This window comes from Balaenoptera musculus, chromosome 4 (genome assembly GCF_009873245.2).
Source record: "Balaenoptera musculus isolate JJ_BM4_2016_0621 chromosome 4, mBalMus1.pri.v3, whole genome shotgun sequence".
Classification (NCBI taxonomy): Eukaryota; Metazoa; Chordata; class Mammalia; order Artiodactyla; family Balaenopteridae; genus Balaenoptera; species Balaenoptera musculus.
Genome location: NC_045788.1, coordinates 20,535,170 through 20,558,923, shown reverse-complemented (window position 1 = coordinate 20,558,923; position 23,754 = coordinate 20,535,170). Strand labels below are relative to the sequence as shown.

Below are 23,754 nucleotides of genomic sequence, written 5' to 3'. Positions count from 1 at the left end.
ACTGAAGGTCTGACCTAGGCGGCGGCGGGCCGGGTACAACCTGGCCCTCGGACATCCCCGGCCCCGCCCCGCTGAGGGGGGAGGAGCGACAGCTACGGTGGATCCTCCCGCTGGCTTTGTGCGCGCTTGCAATCCAGCTGTCGCCGCCCCACGAGCCCCTGCCCCCCGAGGGCGCACATTTCCGGGCCGCCCACCACCCGGATCGCTCCGCGAGCCCAGATCTGCTCCCGCCCGCTCGGTCCCGGTCCGGCCCCAGTCGCCCCCTGAAATGCCGGTCGACTTTACCGGGTACTGGAAGATGCTGGCCAACGAGAATTTCGAGGAGTACCTGCGCGCGCTGGGTAAGCGCCGCCCGCCGCGCTCTGCCCGGGGCGCCCGGCCGGGCCGCTGGGGGTGGGATCCCGGCGCCCTCCCGAGCCGGCCGCCCACCCGCCTGCCTCCGCCGGCCCAGCCACCGCCCTGAGCACCCCGACCGGGGAAGGGGCGTCTCCAGGGGGCCAGCAAGTGCGAATTGGAGGACGGGGGTTATTAGGGTTCATGGTGGTCAATGTCTGATGGTTGGCTCTCGAAGTGGATAATTTCATTAGGAAAGCTGGGCTTGATTGGCTAGCTTTAGTTTTCAAAAGGTTAGCATAAGGGTAGAAAACTTTGTTGTAAAAAAAAAAAAACAAACAAAGAAAGCAAAGAAAAGAAAGAAAGAAAACGACACAGACCAGCTAGCTGCACGCAGAGGCCTTGCTAATGGAGCAGGGGACCCCGATGGTTTCCTTGCGGGGGGCGGGTGGGGGGCGGGAGAAGCGGCCTCCTAGGGCCCCGCTACCTTGGCAACATTTCTCTGAATTTTCCAGTCAACTCTCTGCTCCTTTCTGCCCCCGCACTCCCTGCAGATGTCAACGTGGCCTTGCGCAAAATCGCCAACTTGCTGAAGCCAGACAAAGAGATCGTGCAGAACGGCGACCACATGATCATCCGCACGCTGAGCACTTTTAGGAACTACATCATGGACTTCCAGGTTGGGGAGGAGTTTGAGGAGGATCTGACGGGCATAGACGACCGCAAGTGCATGGTGAGGCTTTGCGTATACCTGGGCATCTGCTGCCCAGGGTTCCTGACCGAAGGCAGGGCTAGTTCATCTGAGAGGGGAGCAAGGGCCTTTGTGTTCTTAGGGGCCCAAGATCTTCACACTCCCAGCCCCCAAGGTAGGCAGCTCTCGACTCATCAAGCATACCCTCCGAAATGAAAGCTGTGGTTTGTTGAGTCTCTACTGTGTCCCGGCATTGGTGCTTTATACACTTGCCTTCATCTAATCCTCATAACAACCTCCGAAGGAGGTCTCAGTACGCCCATTTTACAGATGAAGAAACAGTCTCAAAGAGACGAAGCAACATGCTCAGAGTAACACAGCTAGGGAGGGGCTGGGCAGGAATTCCAGGCAAATCTGTTGACTCTCTTCTTTGTCTGAACTGTAGGCTGGGGGAGGAAAGCAAGATGAAACACAGGCAACCCTTCTGAAGTGTAAACTTCCTACCAGACCTAGCATGAAGCCACTCTAGGAAGCAGGGGGCACCATGACTCTGCCTTCTGACCTGCCCCTCTTCATCCCCAAAGTGGGGTTTGTCTCCTGGCCATCCCCTTCCCTACCCTATCCTCCACTGCCCCCTGAGCTTCCTTTGAAGCTTGCAGCCAACAACCTACTCAGTAGGTCAGTGCCACAGCAGCCCAGGCCAGAGGAGGAACAGTGGGGGAAGGGAGTGAGCCCCCTGCCCCCAAGGGTGGGAAGCTGGTGACCCGGAGACCCCAATTAGCGTCACCACAGCAGCCTCCGGAAGGTCAGCCCGGGGCCTCCATCAACATTCTTGGGGTCACTGGGAGGTCAGGGTGCTCCCGGTCTCCCTTTCCCAGTCTTGGGTCCAGAGCTAGCTCACTCCCACCCCCAGGGAGCTGCTTTGCTTACTGGTGAGCTTCTCCCTGACTCCTCTTCCCCTCCCCCTCCTACCCTTTACTGAGGGTCTGCTCCGTGCCCTGCACTGTGCCAGCTATTTTACACCACAGCCCAGTGAGGGAGGGGTTAGGAACCCCGTATTTTACAATGACTGAGGCTCGCAGAGGAGATTCCAGAGACTGGACTTTGAGGCCCACACTCCTGCTCGGGACCAAGCTCCTCTGTGGCTTGCCTTTGCAGAAACCGGGTGTCTGGGGTTCGTCAGGACTGTGGTTGAAGGAGTGCCGGTGTCTGGGGATGAGGAACCCCAGGCCAGGATGACTCACCCCGCTACTTGTTGATTCATCTGAAGGGGATCTGAGTTAGTGTCTGAGTCTGCGCTTGGAATGGTGGCGGAAGAGGGGGTGGCCGCCAAGGAGGATCCTTGGAGAGGCCACTGCAGGGGGAAAACGCCACTGTTGTAGGGAAATGTCAGGTCGTGCCTTTGAAAGGCCCAAGGCCTCTTAATCCTCGGAGAGGCTCACAGTGGGAAAGGAGACCTTCAGACAGGGCCTGCCTTGGCGAGGAGGGGGCCCGGGCCTGTCAGACCACTGCCCAAGGTCTGGTCCCTGGCTCGCTGCCTGGAAATGCACGTAAGAACAATCCTTGTCCTCGGCCCACTCTTGAGGTACTTACAGGGCACAACAAACATCTCTATTTATTTTGGGTCACTGCCACCTCTGGAATGTGCTGGCTTGTACTTACTTGGCTAATTATCTTTGCTGTTTCATTCCCACCCTCATCCATTACTGTATGAAACATTTATTGATCACCTAGTAATACTAGTTAATATAGGCAGACCTCGGAGATATTGCAGGTTCAGCCCCAGACCCCCGCAATAAAACGAACATCACAATAAAGCAAGTCACACGAAGTTTTCTGTTTCCCAGTGCATATCAAACTTATGGTTACACTATACTGTGGTCTATTAAGTGTGCAGTAGTATTCTGTGTAAACAACAGTGTATATACCTTAGCTAAAAACTACTTTAGGGACTTCCCTGGCGGTCCAGTAGTTTATACCCCACACCTCTAAACCAGGGGGCACGGGTTTGAGCCCCGGTCAGGGAACTAAGATCCCACAGGTGGCGCAGCCAAAAAAAAAAAAAAAAGAAAAACTACTTTATAGCTAAAAAAATGCTCACCATCATCTGAGCCTTTGGCAAGTCGTAATCTTTTTGCAATAGTAATGTCAAAGATCACTGATCACAGATCTCCGTAACAAATAACGAAAAAGTTTGAAATACTGCAAGAATTACCAAAATGTGACACAGAGACCCAAAGGGAGCAAATGCTGTTGGGAAGATGGCACCAATAGACTTGCTTGATGAAAGTTGCCACAAACCTTTAATTTGTAGAAAACACAATATCTTTGAAGTGCAATAAAACGAGGTATGCCTGTACTCTTCAAGTGCTGAAGTACCGTTCCCGTTTTATTTTAACTCAGTGAATCTTCACAATGCTGGTTTCAACCCCATTTTACAGATAAGAAAACCAAGGCAGGATTTCTTGTTGTGTGACCTTGGGAGGTTAAGGAAGTGGCAGAGGGAGGGTTTGAATGCGGTCTGACCCAGCGGAACATGTCACAATCTCTGATGTCCAGGAACTCACAGTCTTTGTGGTGCAGACAGACACACACACAGTGAGAACACAGTGTGATCAGTGGTGGCAAAGGGAAGCTCTAGAGGAGGGCATCTCAGAAGGAATTCTGGAGGTGGTGACTTCTCCACTTACTTGTAACAGAAAAGAGGTGGAAGGGACGGGTTTGGACACAAAGGAAGGGGCACACGGCCACCCTCTTTTTTCGGCCATTAAGCATTAGGACAGTGGTAGGTGAACAGATCAGGGAGCCCAGCAGCTGGGCAAACTCGATGACATTGTATGAGGACTCGTGGTCACCTTTGCTGTCCCAGGGCTCAGGGCGGCCCCCTCCCAAGTATTATAGATGGCGCGCACTAACCGTGCTGTTGCCTGTTGGGAGGATGGACGGCCCTCTGCTCTGGCCTCCCCTTGGCCCTTGCACTGCAGAGAAGCCCTTCTCCCCTGCTGCCCAGCTGGAGGGGGGCCACAGGGAAGAGCACGGCTGGGGGAGAGCATAGGGTAATGGAATGATGGCAACTGTCCAGCCTCGTGCTTGTGAGTGAAGGGGAGCTGCCTGCAATAGGCCACATGGCCAAGGCCTGGAGGGTCCTCGGGGGTCCTGGGCAAGGTGGTTGCCAAAGAGAGCGCACCACTACCCCCTGCTCCCCATGCTCTGCAGCCACCAGCCGGGAGCAGTGGCCGGAGGAAGCCAGTTCTCAGCATCAGGTTGGCCTCATTCTAACGTGTACTTCCCAGCACATGACACGGATCTCATTGCTCACCTGTTCTGTTCATTCCTCTCTTGGTCCTGTAAGCATTTCGTGGTGCTCACTCTATCTTTGCGGCCCTTGCGTTACTAAGATGAATCGCACAAGAGTCCTGCCCTCGTGGAGTTCAGTGTAGTGGGGGCAGCAGACCAAAGCAGTCAATCATACTGAGATGGTGTGCTGATGGGGAAGGACAGGCAGAGAAGGGCCCCCCGGGTCTGGGAGGTCAGGGGCTGTTCCCACAGGAAGTAGAGTCTGAGTAGTGGCTTGAAGGATAGGCAGGAAGTAGGCAAACAGAAAGGGGACGAGAGGAAGGCCAAGGCCAAGAGAACAGCACTTGGTAGGTGCTATTTCAGACCTGTCCCACACCAGCCCTGGGCTCAGCCTGGGGACACAGAGGCAGCAAGGCCTCCTGGAACACCCAGGCCAGTGGAGGAGACGGACACAGCCTCAGGCCATTACAGCCCAGTGCAGTGATGGAAGCACAGCAGGCTAGGAGGGCAGGGATGGGGGGATGGGGTCAGGCAGTGGTCAGGGAGGGCTCCCGGGAGGAGGTGATGGCTGAGGGGGCCTTGAAGGACAAATAAGAATTAGGGCGGATGTGGAGAGCATTTCAGGCGAAGGGAACCACGTGCACAAAGGCCCAGAGGTCAGAAAAGGCCTGGCTGGGAGGGGTTTCATCCGGGACAGAGGTGCAGTCTGCAAAGACTTCATGTGGCCAGAGTGTAGGGTGTGGCTGGGGAAGAGGGCAGTGCTGAGGACCCAGTGGGGAGCCTGGATGTGGCCCGGACAGGTCCCAGGGAGCCTTCTGGGAGAGGCGTGGTCAGGCTGCCATCCTCCCCAAAGGGCCCAGAGGCTCAGAGAGCTCTGCTCCTGCCTCTTTCCATGGGAACCTTATCTGTCTTCTGGAACAGCAGCCAGAGGATGAAATCTGGCCTGCAGATGTGTTTTGTTTGGCTCACACGATGTTTGACAAATTTAAGAGCCAGTTGCCAATGACTGCCAAAGATTGTAAGATGTCGTAGAAAAATCCATATTTCTGGCTATTTGTACCCCAGTAAAATCAAGACTGCTGAAAATGCTGGGTGCCCTTTTATTCCTGCACCCTGTGGATCCCCAGGACACTGTCGCAGTTCCTTCTTCTAGATGGAACCTTCTCCACTCTTCCGCAGCCCTCACCCCACCCTGGTACCTAATGTCAAGGGTCAAACAGCCGTACGTCATTGTTTGCACCGTGTGTTCCTTAGAGCAGTGGTTCCCGAAGCTGAGACCGGCGGCGGCCGCAGCAGCAGCAGCGTGAGAACTTGTTAGAAACACAGATTCTCCAGCCAGACCCCTGGTGGATCAGAAACTCTGGGAGCGGGGCCGGCGATCTGGGTTTCAATAAGCCCACCAGGTGGTTCTGGTGCAACTAAACCTTGAGAACCACCGCTTTGGAGAAAAGAAACCTCTCTGTACCTGTGTCTCTGTAAAAAGTGGAAAACACTCATGATGTTTCTTAGGCACTCAGGTGTAGAGGGCCACATGCTGGCTTCGTCCATCGCTGGACCCCTGTGGACATGGCAGTCCGTGCCCAGAACCACCTGAAATGGCTCTGCGGTCTCTCCCCAGGCTGACGGGTGGAGGGGCTCAGACCTGTGTAGCCGGAATCACTCAGCTCCCATTTGCAGTCTTTTCTATTCAGATCTTTACATGACCACAAGCAGCCAGGGCTGTGGTTTTGGTAGAAGTGTATCAAGACTGGACTCAGCTTTTCTCCACTGCCTCCTGCACGCCTTTATCCATTAAAATGAAATCTCAGGCCCAGTTTGAAACCAGTATGATTTATTGAATCTAGCAGATATGGAGGCTTTGGCAGGGTGGGGACCTTCCGAAAGGGAGATGCTCCTTCGCTTCAAATACCGTTCCCCGCGCCAGGGCCAGGGAGCCCTTCGGCACAAGGCGTGATCGGGTTCCTGGTTCCCAGCTCCCCCGGCACAAGCAGCTTTTGTGGGAGAAGAGGAACCTCGGCAGGAACCCAGCCGGGACCCTGGCTCTGCATGGTGGTGGCAGAAGGGCCATTTGTCATCCCTGTGGACACCGGGTCAGGTTTCCCCTGGGGGAGGCAGCTTTGTTCACTCAGCAGCGGGCACCTCCTCCCAGGCTGAGGCCTTGCCTTCATCTCCAGCCTTGAACTCAGGATGACCCCTTGCGCAGAGCCTGCCTTCCACTTCCAGCCCTCTGTTGCTTTCTTTGTTTTCACTGCAAAAGGAAAAAAAAGAATTCAAATGGCACAGGAGAAAGTGGACTGAAAAGGAAAGGACCCCTTCCCTTACTTGGCCTCATTCCCACCCCCAAGAGGTTATCACTGTTACTGTTTCTGGTGGATCTGTGCAGAAATCTTCCTCGAATATAGAAGCCATCCAGCCATGTAGTTATTGAGGAGGTGATTTGTCAATGTTTCTATCTAAAGCCGAAAAAGGCAGAAAGAGGGAGAGACAGAGAGAGAGAAAGAAAGAAAGGGAGGAAGGAAGGAAGGAAGAAAGAACGAAAGAAAAAAAATCTACTTCTTAGCACATTGTTTTCTCACTCGATGATATTTCTTAGGCATCTTTCCGTATCAGCACTTATATGTTTCCTTCCCTTCCCTCCCTGACTTACTTTCCTCCATCCATCCATTCGTCTAAGTATATATGGTAATACATGATATCTACCAAACTGCTGTTAACGCTTTGGTTTAAATTCTTTTGCCAGCTTTCTTCTGATCCTATTCTTGATTCATTAAAGAGATTTTTTTTTTTTTTTTTTTTTTGGTTCTTATTTTAAAAAACACGATGCCAAAGGCAGAATTCACTCCCTGGGCTGCAGAGCTGAGAATGCCATTGGATTTGGAAGCCTTCTGAGAGCCGCCCCTGCTCAGATCAGGCCCCCAGCATGTGGCAGGGTCTTTTCCAGGAAGGAAACACGGAGTCTCTTTCATGTCTTAGCTAAAGTTCTTCGACCTTTGAAATCGGTGTCAGCAGCATGCTTTTGAGGATTACAAAAAGAAGAATTAAAGCAACCCAAATAAAATTCACAAAGTAACTTTCAAGAATCACACTTGTTTGTTAGGTTTTGTTTTTTGTTAGGCAGGAACAAAGGAAAATAACATGTGCTAAATCCTTACTGAGTGCCATGCCTGTCCCAGATGATTTTAGCACTTTTTCTCTTTTGGTCCCCACAGCAAATGCTGTTCGGTGAGTAGCATTATGCCCATTTTACAGATGGGAATCTGAGGCTCCGAGTTGAGGAAACTTTTCAGCCCAAGGTCATCCAGCCAGCTGGTGGCAGAGGAAGGGTTCTAACTAGTTTATTTATAAAGCTATTACAAGGTCTCCTATGGAGCTCTGCTGAGGGCCAGCACCTCAGTTCCTTATTGTGGGGCTCATCGCAACCTGGAGGTGAGCACGGACGGTACTGACAAGGCTTGGGGATGTGGAGAAGGAGTGCTGGTAGTAGAGTCAGACATCTGGTTTTGAATCCTCCTCTATTACTTAGTTAACAAAGTGACCTTAAATGACTGGACCCGCTGCCTCTGTTTTCACATCTGTAAAATGGGCATCATGATTGCTGCTTCACCTGCCTTACAGCAAATTCTGAGGACCATGGTGATAGCACAGAAGACAGGGCCTGGTGAAGCCACAATACTATGTGCAATAAGCAGGCAAAGCCCTTCTGATACCCTAGACTGCAGGCAAAGCGAACTTGTGATGGCCAGATGTTTACTGGAGGATTACAGCTGTTTGTTTTTCTGACCGACATTGCTCCCCTTATTTGGTGGGAATGACCCCTACTTACCTGTGGGTTCTGGTGAAGCTGCAAATCCCAGTACATTGTGTCTCCTGGGATGAGCACCTTAAACCAGGGCCATGACAGTATCCCGTGGCCTGTCCCATGATTGTGCGTTTGACCTGCACTGGGCCAGTCGTACGTTTCCTGCCACCCTCCATGGCTGCATGCAGAAATCCAACAGAAGGAAAAAATAAGATGAGGCTGGTAGATAAGCAGAAATGAGAGAGAGAGAGAAACCTCAGCATCGGAGGGTTGCTGGAACTCCTGACACTTAATGCCATTCGGAGACTTTTCGTGTGTACTTGAACCAGCGAATACATGCCCTTTCTTTCCCCTGAAACTATTTGAACTGGTTTCCTGTTGCTTGCACCTAAAAACATCCTATGACATACAGAGCCCACAGATCATGGGTTAAAAACCACGTAAGTAGTTAAAGCACTAGTTCTCAGACTTGAACTTGCCCCACATCCAGAGTTTCTGATTCAGAAGGTCTAGAGTGGGGACCAAGAACTTTTCTAACAAGTTACTGACTGATGCCGATGCCGTGGGTTCAAAGGTCATGCTTGTGATAACTACTAAGAAAGAGAAATGAGGAAGTGGGCTGGCCCACGCCCGGGTTCCAGTGATGTTCTCGTCATGATTCAGTGTAATAAGCCTGTGCTGGGGTTAAGGGTGCCCAGTTATGGGGGATGAATGAGAGTGGAGAGGTGCAGTCCCTGTGGATGGAATCTGCCTGGGGACACCAAACTTGCAGCAGCCCATGATGGTTTGCAACTGAGGGTCCGAGTAAGTGATACCAGTAGTGTGTGCAGCTGGACAAGCGTGGGATACAGAAGAGCAACTGGGAGCCTTGGCTTTGAGAGGAACCTGGATTTGACTCCTGGGTCCACTCTCCAACTGTGTTTCCTTGGGGAAGGTACTCTATCCCTCTGGACTTCAGTGTTCTCATTTGTAAAAAGGAGCCAGAGGTAGTACCACTGATGGGATGTTGTGAAAATTAAATGTGGTGATGAATTATTTCAAATTTCTATTGCTACGTAACAAACCACTTCAAAACTTAGTGCTCCGAAACTCTGAAACAATAACAGTTGTTTATTTTCTTCATGAATCTGCAGTTAGGGCAGGGCTCAAAGGGGATGGCTTGTCCCTGCGTCATGCCATGTCCGTGAGGCGTTGGAGGGTCCACTTTGCAGATGGCTCACTCATACTCGCTCTCTACTGGCTGCTTGAGCTTCCTCACAACATGGCAGCTGGGTTCCAAGAACGAGAGGGCCAAGAGAACAAGGCAGAGTGTATGACATTCTTATAATCTACTTAGCCTCTGAAGTCATATAGCAAGAATTTTGCCATACTCTGTTGGTTGAAGCAGTCACAAAGGCCCACCCGTCTTCCCAAGGAAGGGGGCATGGACGCCACATCTCAGTGGGGGAGCACGTCGGGTGGAAGATACTTTAGAAAAGTTCAGTGTGCTATATGCAAGCTAAGCTGTGACCACAGTGCCTGGTGTCTGGTGAGTACACAGTGGGAGTTGGAATATTATTCTCTGGCTGAAGTTTGCAGGTCTGTCAGGGCTGGGCTCTTGTTTCTGGCTGGTCTCAAGTAGCAGCAGAGCCCACAAGGACTCCATGGGGGTGGGAGAAGGTGTGTGGTGCCTGGAGCTGGGTCTCTGCAGGCAGGGCGGGGACTCCACCTCCCTGGGCTGCCTGCCACCCAAGGCAGGCCCTGCATGGGAGGCTGGCGTGTGAGTTGAAGGGCAAAAGGATGGCCTCAGAGTGTTGGGAGTGGTGCAGGGCTTCACCTTCAGCCCTGCACTCACCTCCAAAAGTACTTGATATATGTTATGTATTCAACCCTCCAACAATGCTAGCACAGAGGGGCTACTCTCCCATTTAACAGACAGGGACCTGAGGTCCTGCCAGGGTCGCACTCCCAGTTAACTACAGCCCAGGGACTGAACTTCAGATCTCTCTGACTCCCAACTTTGTGTGGTTTACAGAACAGGCTGCCTTCTGCTGGTGTCCCTAAGTGCCCAGGAACCACAGGCCGTTAGAGTGACTGTGGGTTTTTAATTCCATAGACCACTAGGTAGCCATGAAAGTGATCGCTGTGAAGATAAATGGAAAGTGTTTATGGGCAATCAGTCCACAAGTTCCATAGATTCTGCTTCTTAATATCTCTCTCCCCTTTCCCCATCTTCTGAATATCTCTTGCCTGGAATAATAATAACAATTAATGACTCTTATGCTTAGTATGTGCCAGGCTTGGTGCTGCTGGCCGAGATCTGCAGCTTCCGGGCTGAGGGCGGTTGTTCCTGGCCCTCCTCTAAGCTCTTACTTGTCCACAGCCCGTCTCCCTCTGAGGCAAGACCTGGTAGTCCGGCTGTGTCATAACCGGTTCAGTCCATGAACCAGACTGTCATCTTTGGAATCCCATCTCTGCCACTTACAAACTGGGTGGCATTAAGCAAGTTACTTCACCTCCCTATGCCTTCACTTGTCTGTGAAATGGGAGTTATTGTCAAGTAAGGGATCTACTTCACAGGCTACTTCACAATGAGGATTAGATGCAAGAAAGCCTGCAGTCAACTGCTCCATCAATATGAGCTGTTATTAGTAATTCTCTCACCTTGTAAACTGTGTGCTCCAGAAGACAAATTCCGGAGGTGGCGATGTGTGAAGGGACACCTGGCCACCCAGAGAAGAGCTAGCAGGGTTACACGTGCAGAGGCTGGCCTGAAAGGGCACTTGCCTCTCCACCCTGATGGAGAACGGTGCGGGGCAGCGGGGTGGGCTGCAAGGTCAAGAGCAGAGGGGAAACCAGTGCTTACTGAGAGTCCAGAGCTGCAACAGGTCCTTGCAACCCCTGGTTTCATTTCATCCTGATGGCTCTGTTCTGTGGCGGGACTCATTAGCCCCATTTTGCAGATGAAGAAATGGAGGCTCAAAAGGTAAATTGCTGGGGTCACCCAGCTAGAAAGAGGTGGGGATGGATTGGAGCTCAGGCCCGCCTCTATCCAAGGCCGTCATCAGGTCCCTCCTGAACGCCCAGCTCAGTCAGGCTGCTGTCTGCTGGCCAGACGAGCCCCACAGCCTGCCAGGTTCAATGTCAATGGCATCCATGGCAGCAAGATGTTCATGTGGGAGCAGTAAGCAGGACATGGGTTCAGAGTTGGGGAGAAGGGGGTTGAAACCATGACTCATGCTCTTCCTGGCACGATGACTAAGCACTCCAGGCCTCAGAAACTCGGGGCCAGTGTCACTCCAATGGTTAACCTGTTTATATAAGACTAATCTATGGAAGAAGAAACATATGCCTGAGATATTTTGTCATTTAAAAAAAGGTGTAAATTACAAGAGTACCCCTAGAATGTTTTCTGACATTCATTCATTCTATTGATTCAACAAATGGTAATGTGCATTTTCTCTGCCATAGATTCTAAGGTAGGGGCTGGTATCCTACAGTGAATAAAAGGATTCCAGAGCCCAAAGAACTCTTGGTCAAGAGATCCTGACCTGCTCACTCTTCCCTGGTTACTGAGCTACCATCTTTTATCTTCTGGGAACTGTTTGTTTCCGTTCGCCTTGCAAGATAAAAAATAGGGGCCAGAGGCTCTCGTGGAAGAGATGAGGCCTTGGGTGGGCTCTGCCCTTCTGAGCCCCTCTGAGCACCTTCTGGCAGGACGGCCCCTCCTTTATTCCACCCCCACTGCAGGTGGACCTGAGAATAGGCCGATTTCTTACACTTGCCCAAGTAGCAAAGCCAGCTCTGCCTGCCAGATAAGCAAATATTTGGATTTTCCATTGTACCAGGTTTGGCTGGTGGGAGCCACATAGATGTGAAGTGAGGAAGAAGAGATGCTGGTAACTTCTAGGGTCGGAGGTGCAGGATCACACTCCCTGGGGAGTATCATGCCATGAGAGTCCAGCCTGGCAAAGCCCATTTAGAAGCCTCACTCATGCAGCCCCTGACCTCCCTGCATCTGTGCAGGCTGTTCCCTCTGCCTGGGATTCCCTCGTTCCTCTTTTCCAGATTCTACTTCTTCACCTAACTCTCTTGATGTTTTTTGGTGTCGGTTCCAGCATTACCTCCTCCGGGAAGCCTTCCCTGATGGACCTCTGTCTCTACTTCAGAGGCGGATGAGGTGCCTTCCCACTTCCAAAATCACCATCACCTGCCTCTACCCAGCACTTGCCGTTTTGCTGGAATTCTCTGTCTGCTTGTCTTCAATAGTCTGTGAGCTCTTGAGAACAAAATTCTCACCTTCCCTGCCTCTGTTTCTAGCACACGAGGCTGGTGTGCAGGTGTGGAACCCGCATTTGCTGAATGATGCTTCCTTACGCAGAACCATGATGCAAAGTCTTACTGTTCATTCAAGGGTCAGCTTAGATCAGGGAACCGCAGAGCCCAGTAGCCAAGAGCATGGGCTGTAGAGTCAAACCTCATCTCTGTACTTCATGGCTGGGTGACCTTAAAGCCTCAGTCTCCACATCTGTAAAATGGGGAGAAGCATAACTGCTCCAGGAGGTTTAAAGAATCAACTTGATATGACCCACGCTTTAATACCCTGCCCAGCACATAGTGAGTATTAAATAGATGATTTTAAGGTGATGATGGTGATGGTGATAATGACAGTATTGTTATTACTTACACCAGGAAGTACCCAGCATACAACACACAGGTGCTGTTGATGTCAGTTTACATGTCTGTCTTCCCTCCAGCCTGAGCTGCTCCATGGCAGAGCTTGGATCCAGCCCAGCCTCAGGGCCACCCTTGGTGCTGGGTCCCTGCAATGACTGAGCCCAGTTCCACAGGATCCCTGTGACCTTCTCCAGCCTCACTTCCCCCTCCCCATCCAGAACCTTGGCCTCATGGGGCCTTGAGCTCTCTGGCGGTTTGCTGTTTTAAAATTAATCCTGGGCACTTTCTGGAATGTTTAAGGAATTTTAAAAATTTTCATGTCAAGATTAGTCTTAACAGTTTATCATTTAGTTTGTCCTAAGAATCGTGTTATCATTTGCTGTTCGCTTCTTCATGGTATTGGAATCACATTTGCCCGTGCCCACGAAGGCCTGCTGTGGCTTTACTGGTCTATAGCTGTTGCTTCTAATGGCTTTTATGTGCCTAATTACTCGTTCGTGTTTTAAGGCCTTATTAATCTAGTTTTAATATGCTTACAGAATGAATCGGCTTTTCCCCTGAATGTGCTGATTTTAGGTCATTGCCGTTCCCCTGGGAAAGGATCAGAGGTTCACCCAACCTGACCTCCCAGGCAGGGCAGCTCATGGGCTCAGCCAGAAAGAACCGAGTTCAAATGATGGCTCAACCCCTAACCCCGAGGAGGCTTGGGCTGGTTACTTAACAAGCCTAACTTTGATTGGCTCTAAATCTTGAGGTGGAAAGCCCCCAGCACCATACCTGGCACTCGGCAGGTTCTCAGTTACCTTCCCTGCCTTTCCCACCCACCCACTTATTTCACAGGCACGGGAGGCTGAGAACCTTCTGTTATTCCAGAAACCCTCAAAGCGGGAAGCACACTGTAACATCAAACTCCAGGAGGAATGGCCAGTTTGTATCTTTTAGCGATTCACATCGCGCTTAGAAAGTGTCTAGTCACCGTCTGGTTTTTCAATTTTGCCCTTAAATTTAAAGAGCGCAGGCTTGGGAGTCGGACCTGGGTCAGTCCTGGCTCTGCCCTTTGCAAGCAGAACCGCCATGGACAAGACCTCCCCTCTGAGGACCTGGCTCTGGAACCACAGAGACAGTAAGGTCCAGTCCCAGCCCTCTGGGAAGTGGCTCTGTAAGCAGAGGGCCTCCCAGAGCTGGGCGGGTGAGTGGGGGGCACCACCCATCCATCCTCCCCCTGCTCATGAGAGTGGATGTTTGGGGCACGTGGGAGCTTTAAGGAACGTCACAAGTTCTTGGCAGCCAAGCTGAATCCCACTATTTGTGGCTCATGCCAGGTCACTGCCAAGAGATGGGTCCATTTAGTGGGAATGGTCTGTCACTCCCGGTATAGGTCACTCATACAGGGTGAGGGGCCTTGAGGCTTCCTTGGGGCCAGCTTCCCCAGGCTGCCTGCGGGAGCTGAGTTTTCTATGTCACCCCAGTGCCAGCTCGGGTTTCCAAGTGGTCAGGGGAGCTGGATAATGGCTTTTGAAGTGACAGCCCCCTGTCAGAGTAATACAAAGCTGTCTTCACTCATCTTTTGGTGCACGTATCTCCGGGAAAGCTGCTGACAAGGCCAAAGTGTTGGAGGTTATTAGTTTTTAATAGAAAAGTGAGACCGGCTTTGCTTTAGAACCAGCTGCCCTGGGCACCAGCTCGTTTGCAGACCTCAGATGGTCTAGGCGGTGAGAATTACCGTTGGGAGGGGAGTTGAAGGTGGCCATGCTTTCCCCTTGTTCTTGGGTTTGTCTGGGCTTCGTTTCCAAGGTGGACTTCCCAGAAGTGGGGTGCCGGGCAGCTCTGCCTATCCCCGTGGTTTGTACCATGCCCACCTCAGCCGCCACTGGCATCTGCCTTCCTGTGTCACTTGAAAAGCACCAGGAACATCTTCTTGCCTGAAACTCCCCCACTAGACCCTGATTAAATGGATTAAGCAATGGTGAGTGTCCAAGCTGGGCGACTGAATTGAATGACCTCTTCAAGATCCTTTCAGATCTGCATTCACAGGGCAAGCTGAGCCTTGTCCCAGACTTTGCCTGGTGTGGCACAGGTGGCTGCTCATCACAGAGGGAGGTCACAGAAGGAGTCCTCGTTATCAGAAGCTATGTTTTGTGTCACAAGAAAACAAGTGACCATTGTTTGCTACATCCCCCTCCCAACATTCTTTCTTTTCCTTCTTTCCTCTCATTTGTTTGTAGGTGATCGTCCCCCCGCCCCCCTTTTCTGTTCTTAGGACAAATCTGATCCTCTGGGAAATGGCTGGTTTATTCCCACAGGGTACAAAGCTTAAAAAGAAAAATCCATGCCCACCACATGTGAACGTGGAACAGCAAAGTGGGAGAACTAAATCGCATTTTCAGAGCCATCGCGGCTGTCAGTGGGGAGTCTCCAAATAGATCTTCTGCTTAAACAAAGACTAACTAAATTTTCGGGGAAGCGGACATCGCAGGGCTCCTGGGCACCCGGCTCAGCAGGCAGCCCCTGCAGGGTCTCCTCTTGGATCCACGTCTCCTGGAAAAGAAGGAGCTTCTGAAACATGTAGCCATGGTGAATAGCTTGTCCATCACTTCTTCACAAATCTCCAACTTAAAAAAGAAAGGCTCTAGTTGTTGTTCAACTTCGACAGGCAAATCCCACCCTTATCTAAGCTCTGGACATCATGATTACCATTACCTCGGGACCCATATGCCAGCCCTATGCATTTTATGGATATTTTCTCTCATCCTCTGCATACACTGGTAAAGTAGGTCTTGCAGTTATCCAAAGCCACATAACAAACGACCCCAAAACGTAATACGTTAAAACAACCACCACTTGCTCTCATGATGCTGTAGGTTGATTCAGTGTCCACGGCTCCGTGTGACTGCATTCAGCTAAAGGCTCGGTTGGGGCGACCAACAGACTGTCACAACCTCTGGCAGTGACTGCTTTCTCATCGTCTGGGGCTTATCATGTGGGCTTTCACTCTAGTAGAATAGCCTGCACTTCCTTAAAGCACAGCAGCTCGGTTCCGAGAGGGGAGGGTCCCGAGAGGACGAACCCCCAGCGTACAAGGGCTTTTGAAGGCGCCTCTTACCTCACGCTTGCTGCTGTCCTGTTGGCCAGAGCCAGTCTCGCAGCCAAGGCCAGAATCAATGTGGGAGGGTCTTTACAAGGGCGTGAATGTCACGTGACCCATTGGGAGCACCGATGGAACAGTCTGCCATAGTAGGTACCATGAATCCCCCTTTTGTAGATGAGGGCCCTGAGGCTCAGAGAGGTTCATCCTGTTGCCCAAGGTCATTCCACACAGTTAGGGACAGAGGACCCAGGTCCGTTGACTCCAAGGAACATGTTCTATGCTGACAATACTGGGTCAACCTGATACAGGGTGGGAGGGCGGCAGGTACCAGGAACCCAGGGTAAATTACAGCTGAGCTTCCCAGAGGACAGCCCGGCAGACTCCCTGGCCCACTGGGGAGTGTTCCACCCAGCAGATCAGAGCCATGGGGCTGTGTGAGGGCGCAGGCAGCATTGGGGGGCATTGAAAACATGCTCCAGGCCACTGTCTCAGTTATAGTCTGGCGCTATGACCCTGTCTACCCCCCAGCCTCGTACTCGCCCCTCCTCCAGCACTGGCCTGCTTGTCGTTATTCGCTCTGTTTGGGATGCCTCCCCACTTTAAAAAACTAGCTGTGTTTCCTCTGAGAATGAGGGGCCCTCCTGGGCACTGCAGCCCCTGTGCTTCCCCTGATGGCAGCACCTACCACACTGAGCCGTAAGCGCCTGGCACTTCTCTGTCTGCCCGTCTCTGCGGTGATCTCTTAGCCCAGGGGCCTTCAGGACCCATCTCTGGCTCCCAGCACCCCACACTCAGCAGTGGTTGGGCTGGACTGAAGTGTGTTCCTCCGGGGGGCTGCTCAGAGTCTTAGCATAATGCCCATGTTTTCTCTGCACCCCCCAAAAACTGAGCAGACATCGGCTGGGTGCGTAGCCTGGCCTGGGAAACAAGGGGGCACTGAGTCACGCAAGGCCCATGTTCCAGCCCAAATTGTTTTCCTCATTAGCTGGGTGACACTGAGAAAGTCGCTTAACCTCTCTGAGCTCAGCCTCCTCTGTATATCCAATACAGACGAAAATAGTCTCTTTTCCATCCAACTCACTCTGGGTCAAGAGTCAGCGGGAACTCAGGGCTGAGAAAGTGCCTGCTCTGGACACTGACATAGCATTTGTGCTTTAAGGATCCTTCTCTTTGAGGGTCTGATTTGTAGGGCTCTAAGAAAGGGTTCTCTACTCTCAAAGAGCCTTCCGCTCCCTGAATCCCTTGATCTATCATGAAGCCTGAAATTGTGCCATCCATCATTCTTTTGGTAAGGTATTTTTATTAATCTATATCCAAAGGGTCCCTGTTAAAAGATGTCAAATGATCCAGAAAGTGTAACATGTTAGCACAGGAGCAAAGCCTGCTTTACTGGGGTTTTTTAAATTTAATTTAATTTTTTTTTTATACAGCAGGTTCCTATTAGTTATCTATTTTATACATATTAGTGTATATATGTCAATCCCAATCTCCCTAGCCTGCCTTACTATTTTTTTTTTAGATTTTTTTTTTTTAATTTATTTTTGGCTGTGTTGGGTCTTCGTTGCTGTGCGCGGGCTTTCTCTAGCTGCGGCGAGCAGGGGCTACTCTTTGTTGCAGTGCGCAGGCTTCTCATTGTGATGGCTTCTCTTGTTGTGGAGCACGGGCTCTAGGCGCACAGGCTTCAGTAGTTGTGGCATGTGGGCTCAGTAGTTGTGGCTCCCGGCGTCTAGAGCGCAGGCTCAGTAGTTGTGGTGCATGGACTTAGCTGCTCCACGGCATGTGGGATCTTTCCGGACCAGGTCTTGAACCCATGTCCCCTGCATTGGCAGGCGGATTCTTAACCACTGCACCACCAGGGAAGCCCCTAACCTGCTTTACTATTAATGAACATCTCTTTCGTGCTCATTCTCTGACATGGACATTGGAAGGGAAGCAGGTGTGAGCCTTTTGGAGATCAAGGTGGTGATCCTTATCAAAAGCCTTAAAAATATGCTCACTCTTTCATGCGACAATTTTTCCTCTGGAAATTTATTCTAAAGAAACGTTGTGCTCAAAACTGTATACAAGGAAGTCTTCTTTATAGTAGCACAGAATTATAAATAACCTAAAAGTCCAGGAATGGGTAATGGGCTAAATAAGTAGGTATGTACAGTGAAATACTACCAGGATTGTCCTCATGGGCCTGTGACCAGTGCAGTCCCACAGGCTTCTGTGCCCAGAAGGGCCCCTCACTTGGTTTAATGCTCTGCTGTCACTGTCTTAAAATTCTTAATCATTTTTTAAAAAGGAGCCCTCATTTTCATTTTGTGCGGGGTGGGCACTACAAATTACATAGCCATTTCCTAAATATTATATAACAATTAAAATAATGCTTATGAAGAATATCTGTTGAAGTGGAAAATTGCTTCTATTAAGTGAAGAAACTAGGGTGCAAAACCATAAATGATGCAATCCGAATTTTTTTTAAATAAAAATATATGAGTGCGTGTGTGTATACACACACACACATATATAAAGACTGGACGGAAATACACCAAAATCTAATTATCTCTGAAGAAGCAAGATTTTAGGTATTCTTGTTACTACTATATTCTTTTTTGAGCATTTCTCGAGTTTTCCAGGGCAGAGGATATGAATATGCACATAGACTCTAATATTTCCGGTAGAGACAGAAGTGTATCTATTGTAACTGAGCACCAGTGGGTCTCTCTTGGCCTCTGATAGCGTCTGGAGCCCTCAGTGTGCAGGGTAGACTTCTGGATAAACACATGAAGAGAAGCTCAGTTGATGAGGAGGCCAAGTGTTCTTACGAGCTCCTTGAAGTTGAGGCACGTCTGATTTCAGTCCCCACTTCCCTTCACAGTCTGGGCATGGACAAGGCGCCCAGTGAATGGGCATCTTGTCTGTGGCTTGAGGTCGTTAGTGGCCTTTACCCTCGACCCACCTCATCAGACATTCACTTCATTCTGTCCTGACTTGGAGGTGGGACCTTCTTTCTGGCTTGGGGCTGGACATGTGCCCCGAGTGATCTCTGGACCAGGGAGAGGAGCCGCCCGCCCCCCACCAGGTCCTCCTGTGCCCCTCTGCCTCTGGGCTCCAGGAGCAGAGGGCAGATTGATGCCTGGGCAGAGCTGGGGGCGCACTGGCCCCACCTGTTCCCCTTGGGCCCGCCTCTCATTGCAGACTTCATCCCAGCAGTAGAGGGCGGTAGAGATCAACAAGCTCAGGCGTGAGACTGGGGGTTGGGGAGGAAGGGGGAGGTGGCCCTCCCGTAGGGAGTGGCCCACTCACTCCACACTCATTTCCCAGATTCCTCCTTCTCTCCTAAATCTTTATCAGGCTCTAGCTGACTGTCGTCTCAGCTGAGCACGGCAGGAACACAAGAATCCTAGAACCTTACCTCCGTAAAGCCAAGGCCTCTGAGTTCATGGCCTCTGACACCTCATATGACAGATGGGGACACTGGGGCCCAGAGGAGTGATGAACTTGCTCAGAGCCGCACAGAGAAGGGGCAAATGGGGTTCTAACCTCTACAGGGGGAGGCAGGGCCCATGTGGATGGGAGGTGGGTAGCTGCAGATATGGGAGATGCCCACTGCACACAGGTCCCAGTCTAGACCACGAGCTCCTGGACCATCTCCCCTCTAAATTCCAGCACTTCGAGTCCTGTATTTCTGGGTGGGTCCATGTGCACAGGCTGGGCATCCTCCTCCTGTCTGTCTGCCCTTCAGCACGCCCAGTACTTGGCGGGGCACACAGGGCTCAGGGAAGATGTGAGCGCTCAAAGCTGGGGCCGGAGGCAGGGGTGGTGACCAGACCAGACGGGCAGACCGGGGGCTTCCTCCTCTTTCCCCCACGGTCCCCTGGAATGTGGAACCTGCCTGAGGAGCTCCTGAGCACGCCCCGTGCTGTTCAGTCTCTGTGCCTTTGTCCGGTCGTGGTCTGCAGAGACGCTCTCTCTCCCAGCGCCTGCTTGTCTCTGCTTCCGCTTTGCTCTCCTGTCCTTCAAAGCCCAGCCTGGTACCTTCTCCTCCCAGCGCCTCCCTTCCCTGAGTCTCCTCTGGGCTCCTGCAGCCTCTGGTCTATAACTCCGGTGACGCTGGGCACCTAGGGAGGCAGCGTAGTCCAGTGGGGAGGGGGACCTCTGAGCGTCACAGATCCGTGTTCTGATCTGGCTCTGCCATTGACACCTGGGTGGACTTGGCAAGTCCCTTAGCCTGACCTGTGGAGCAGAGATGCTAGCCCATGCTCCACGTGGACAGTCATGAGGATCCAGAGTCAGCGTGAGAGTGCCTGGAAGAGCTGCCGTTTGTGCCCGCAGATGGTGATGTATATCTAAGGCCATTCTCCAGGCAGTGAAAAGATGTTTGAGGCGGTGGCGGGGGGGGGGCTCTTTTTTGGTGTCCCAAGACCTTGCAAAGGTTGAAACAGTGAATGAATGAATGAATGAATGAAGGTCTGGGGATGAGCAGGATATTCTAAGAAGTCTGCCTCTCACCACCGAGATGCAGGCCAGCAGCCCTCACGCACCCCCAAACCCGGTGTGCACTCAACCCTCAGAAACCCCTCCTCCCTTCCCAGCCCCATTCTCAGCCTTTGCACCGACAGCTCCCGCCCCAGTGACTTTTTCTCCCCTAATTACCCATTTAAATGAAATTTATGAAGGTTTTTGTGAATTTTAAAACCGATTTGCCTGCTTTGATAAGAGCACGTGATGGACAAGGAGAATGAGGCTGCAGATTTTCTGAAATGAAATTGACTTGAGCGCACCCTGGATTCTCCAGGTTGGGGCTGCCCCTCCCCCAGCGCCCAGGGGCTGCTGGCTCCAGACTGACAACTGTGGTTTTTGGCTCCGCAGACCACAGTGAGCTGGGACGGGGACAAGCTCGAGTGTGTGCAGAAGGGCGAGAAGGAGGGACGTGGCTGGACCCAGTGGATTGAGGGTGACGAGCTGCACCTGGTAGGTTCCGGGGGTACGGGGGGTAGGTAAGCCAAGCTGGGCCCCAGACGCCCTGGTCATGTTGGGGTCTGGATGGACTTTGGAAGTAGGCACCATGGGTGGACCTTGGTTCTGCTCTGAAGCTTCTCTTCCAAGGCCCTGGGGAAGATGCTTGAGTGACTTTAAAAACCGAGCAATGTGTTTTCAAGGTCTAGGCTGACCCACTTGTCCAATCAGAGGGAGGAGGTGAGGGGATGCATCTGCTAAGCGTGAGATGGGGAGCATTCTGTATCTCTTTCCATTGTCTCAGCAGCCCGACGGGCCAGGTACTGTTATGGTTCTTATTTTGGAGATGAGGGCACAGAGGCTCACATCCAAGTAACACAGCTAGAAGACAGCAGAACTTACGTTTGCTCCCAAATGATATCTGTTTTCACCATGCCAAATTGTGGCTAGCCAGAACCAGGCGAGTTCTCTAAGCTTCTCAAGACATGATCTTGTTACCTGAAAATTGGGTTCACCTCTTGGTGGGTGTCGAGCCAAAAGATACAACCAAGCCAGAGGTCGGGAGAAGGAAGGGTTTATTACTCGGATCAAGTGAGGAGAACACCGGGGACCTTTCCCAAAGCTGTGTCTCCCTGAACAGCAAAATTGGGGAAGTTTTAAGCCAAGGGCACATGTGTATTCATGAAGGGGCTTGAGCAGAGGAGAATTCAGCATTGAAATGGGGCAAAGGTCAACAGAGTCCAAGCTTTAGTTGATTGAAGTCACGAGGGTCAGAAAAGGTCCACATCATAATCCCATCCTCCACCTGGGTGGAGGCCTTAGTTCCTGAGGAACTCAAAGATAGTTATGTGTATCCCTTGAGGAGGAACTAGGCCCCTGTTTTATCACTGAACTGTGATAAACTGTGATAAACAAGTCACTGAACTTGACTGCTTTTCCTTGGTTCCTGCATTTCTTCACTTCCCTTAAGATAAGTAATTACTGAGACCTGTTCAAGGGCAAGCACTGTAGCCAGGCTTAGATCACAAAATGGCTTAGGCCAAAAATGGCTTCTTTTATGTCCGGACACTCCCTACCCTACCTGCTCACAATCCCTACAATCTAGGTTGGAGGAGGAGAAGCCTTTCTCGGCTCAGGTGTGGGCCCCACTCACCCTGTCCTCCAGCCTGGGATCGCTCGTCAAAGCCACTTCTATTCTATCCATTGTCTGGAAAAAGCACACCCAAATCCAGAGTAGGGGCCTTAGCCTCTGGGGGGCTAAAAATAACACCTGCCCTCTGAGCGGAGACCTCCTGTCATTCCTTCTGCCACCTTGGAACTCCCCAGCTACTTTCCTTCTGAGAAAGGGGCCTCGTCCAGGTGACCTAGGGTCTATTCTGACTTTTGGGGAGGTGCCTTCCTTCCCTCAACCTCATCTGCAAAATGCCATCCTAGCACATAGGGCTCCTGCCAGGGTCAGGGTCTGCAGGAGCTTTGGGACAGGTGAGCGCTGAGAGGAGGCACATCATATTCAGAGGCTGCTTAGGCTCGTGTAGAGCCTGGGCTGCAATGCCTGACCTTGAGCCTTTCTCCCTCCTGGGCCTCTGTTTCCTCAGCTGCAGAGCCATGAGGGTAGGTTATGTGATCTCCATTGGCCCTGTCAGCTCAATAGTTCTGTGGCTTTTTGCCAGAGGTTGCAAAGTGCGGGCCACAGGCCTCTTTTGTTTGGCCATCATGGGCTTCAAATTTCTTCAGCCAGTAATTTAAAAATTTGGAGATGTCACATAAATATTCAGATTTCTAGACTCCTACCAAAACAAACAAACAAACAAAAAGCTTCACAGGTAGGGCGACACTGTGCTGTCATTCTTGCTGGCAACACTCAGCAGGGGTTGCCCTGGAGGCAGAGCATGGACTTTCTTAGCTGCATTTAGCACTACCTGGGAGCTTTTAAAAATAGCAATTCCAGGACCTCACCCTCTGAGATACTGATACCAGTCTAGCCTAGAACCCAGGCATTTTTCAAACTCCCCCCGTAACTCTAATGTGCAGCTGAAGCCTGGAACCACCATGCTAGTTTACGACCCTGGTCTGCGGTGACCCCTTTGGCGGTTGAGCCTTGTGTCTGGCCCTGATTTCTTGCAGCCCTGCACACAGACTCTGACCTGGGCTCAGGCCTGACATTCTTAAAGCCTTTGGCTTGTCGAGGGTAGTAGACGGAGGGAGGCATCTGAGAGTCCTGTCAGTCAGCTCTGAGCCACATCTGTCTCCCGCCAGCTCTGTCTATAGGGCATAGCCAAGACCGATGTCCACTGATCCAGTTCAACTGACTCGCCAAGGAATTGTCTAGTTCAGACCAACTCTTGGGGAAAAATAGCAGTCACAGAGTATTTTCCAAGCCCCTGCCCCTGGATGCGCTGAGCCCCAAGTGTGACCTTGCTTTGGTCAATAACAAGAATCTGTTTTTGTTTCAGGAGATGAGAGTGCAGGGTGTGGTCTGCAAGCAAGTATTCAAAAAGGTGAACTGAAGCCTGAACATACCTTAGTCTCGAGGAATGAGTGGCATGGACGGGGAGGGGCCAGGGTCCCCCCCCCCTCTCTGCACAGCATGGGGCAGAGAGCCAGCCTGCATCTGTTAGCAGAGTCTGTCTCCTGGCTTTGTCTCTTTCCCTTTTCTTCAAACGAAGCCGTCCCAATAAAAGTGGTCTCTGCTCGAGATGTCTATTTTGGAAAGGCTTTGAAACCCCACTGTGCTCACATTTTCTCTGAAGGCTTCTGAAGCTGGCTGCTCTTGACGCCAGCCCTGAGCGGAAGGGAGAGATTCAGCCACAGCCTGCAGATCTAGTCCTGATGTTACACCTGTACCGTCTCTCTCCAGGGCACAGGCTTGGGTCCCGGGTCTGTGGCCTGACATTCAGTCATCTGTGTTTTAAGTACCTACCATATCATATGTCCAGTCAGGGCCAA

The 23,754-nt window shown here is 51.5% G+C and overlaps 1 protein-coding gene across 1 annotated transcript; it reads left to right on the top strand.

The window, feature by feature from the left end:
* Positions 1–106: 106 nt before the first annotated feature.
* Positions 107–23,505, top strand: RBP1 (retinol binding protein 1). Its single transcript, XM_036850611.1, has 4 exons — positions 107–341; positions 888–1,066; positions 20,722–20,823; positions 23,262–23,505. The coding sequence occupies exons 1-4, from the start codon at positions 269–271 to the stop codon at positions 23,313–23,315; spliced, it is 408 nt and encodes a 135-aa protein (XP_036706506.1). The 5' UTR covers positions 107–268; the 3' UTR covers positions 23,316–23,505.
* The last annotated feature ends 249 nt before the right edge of the window (positions 23,506–23,754 follow it).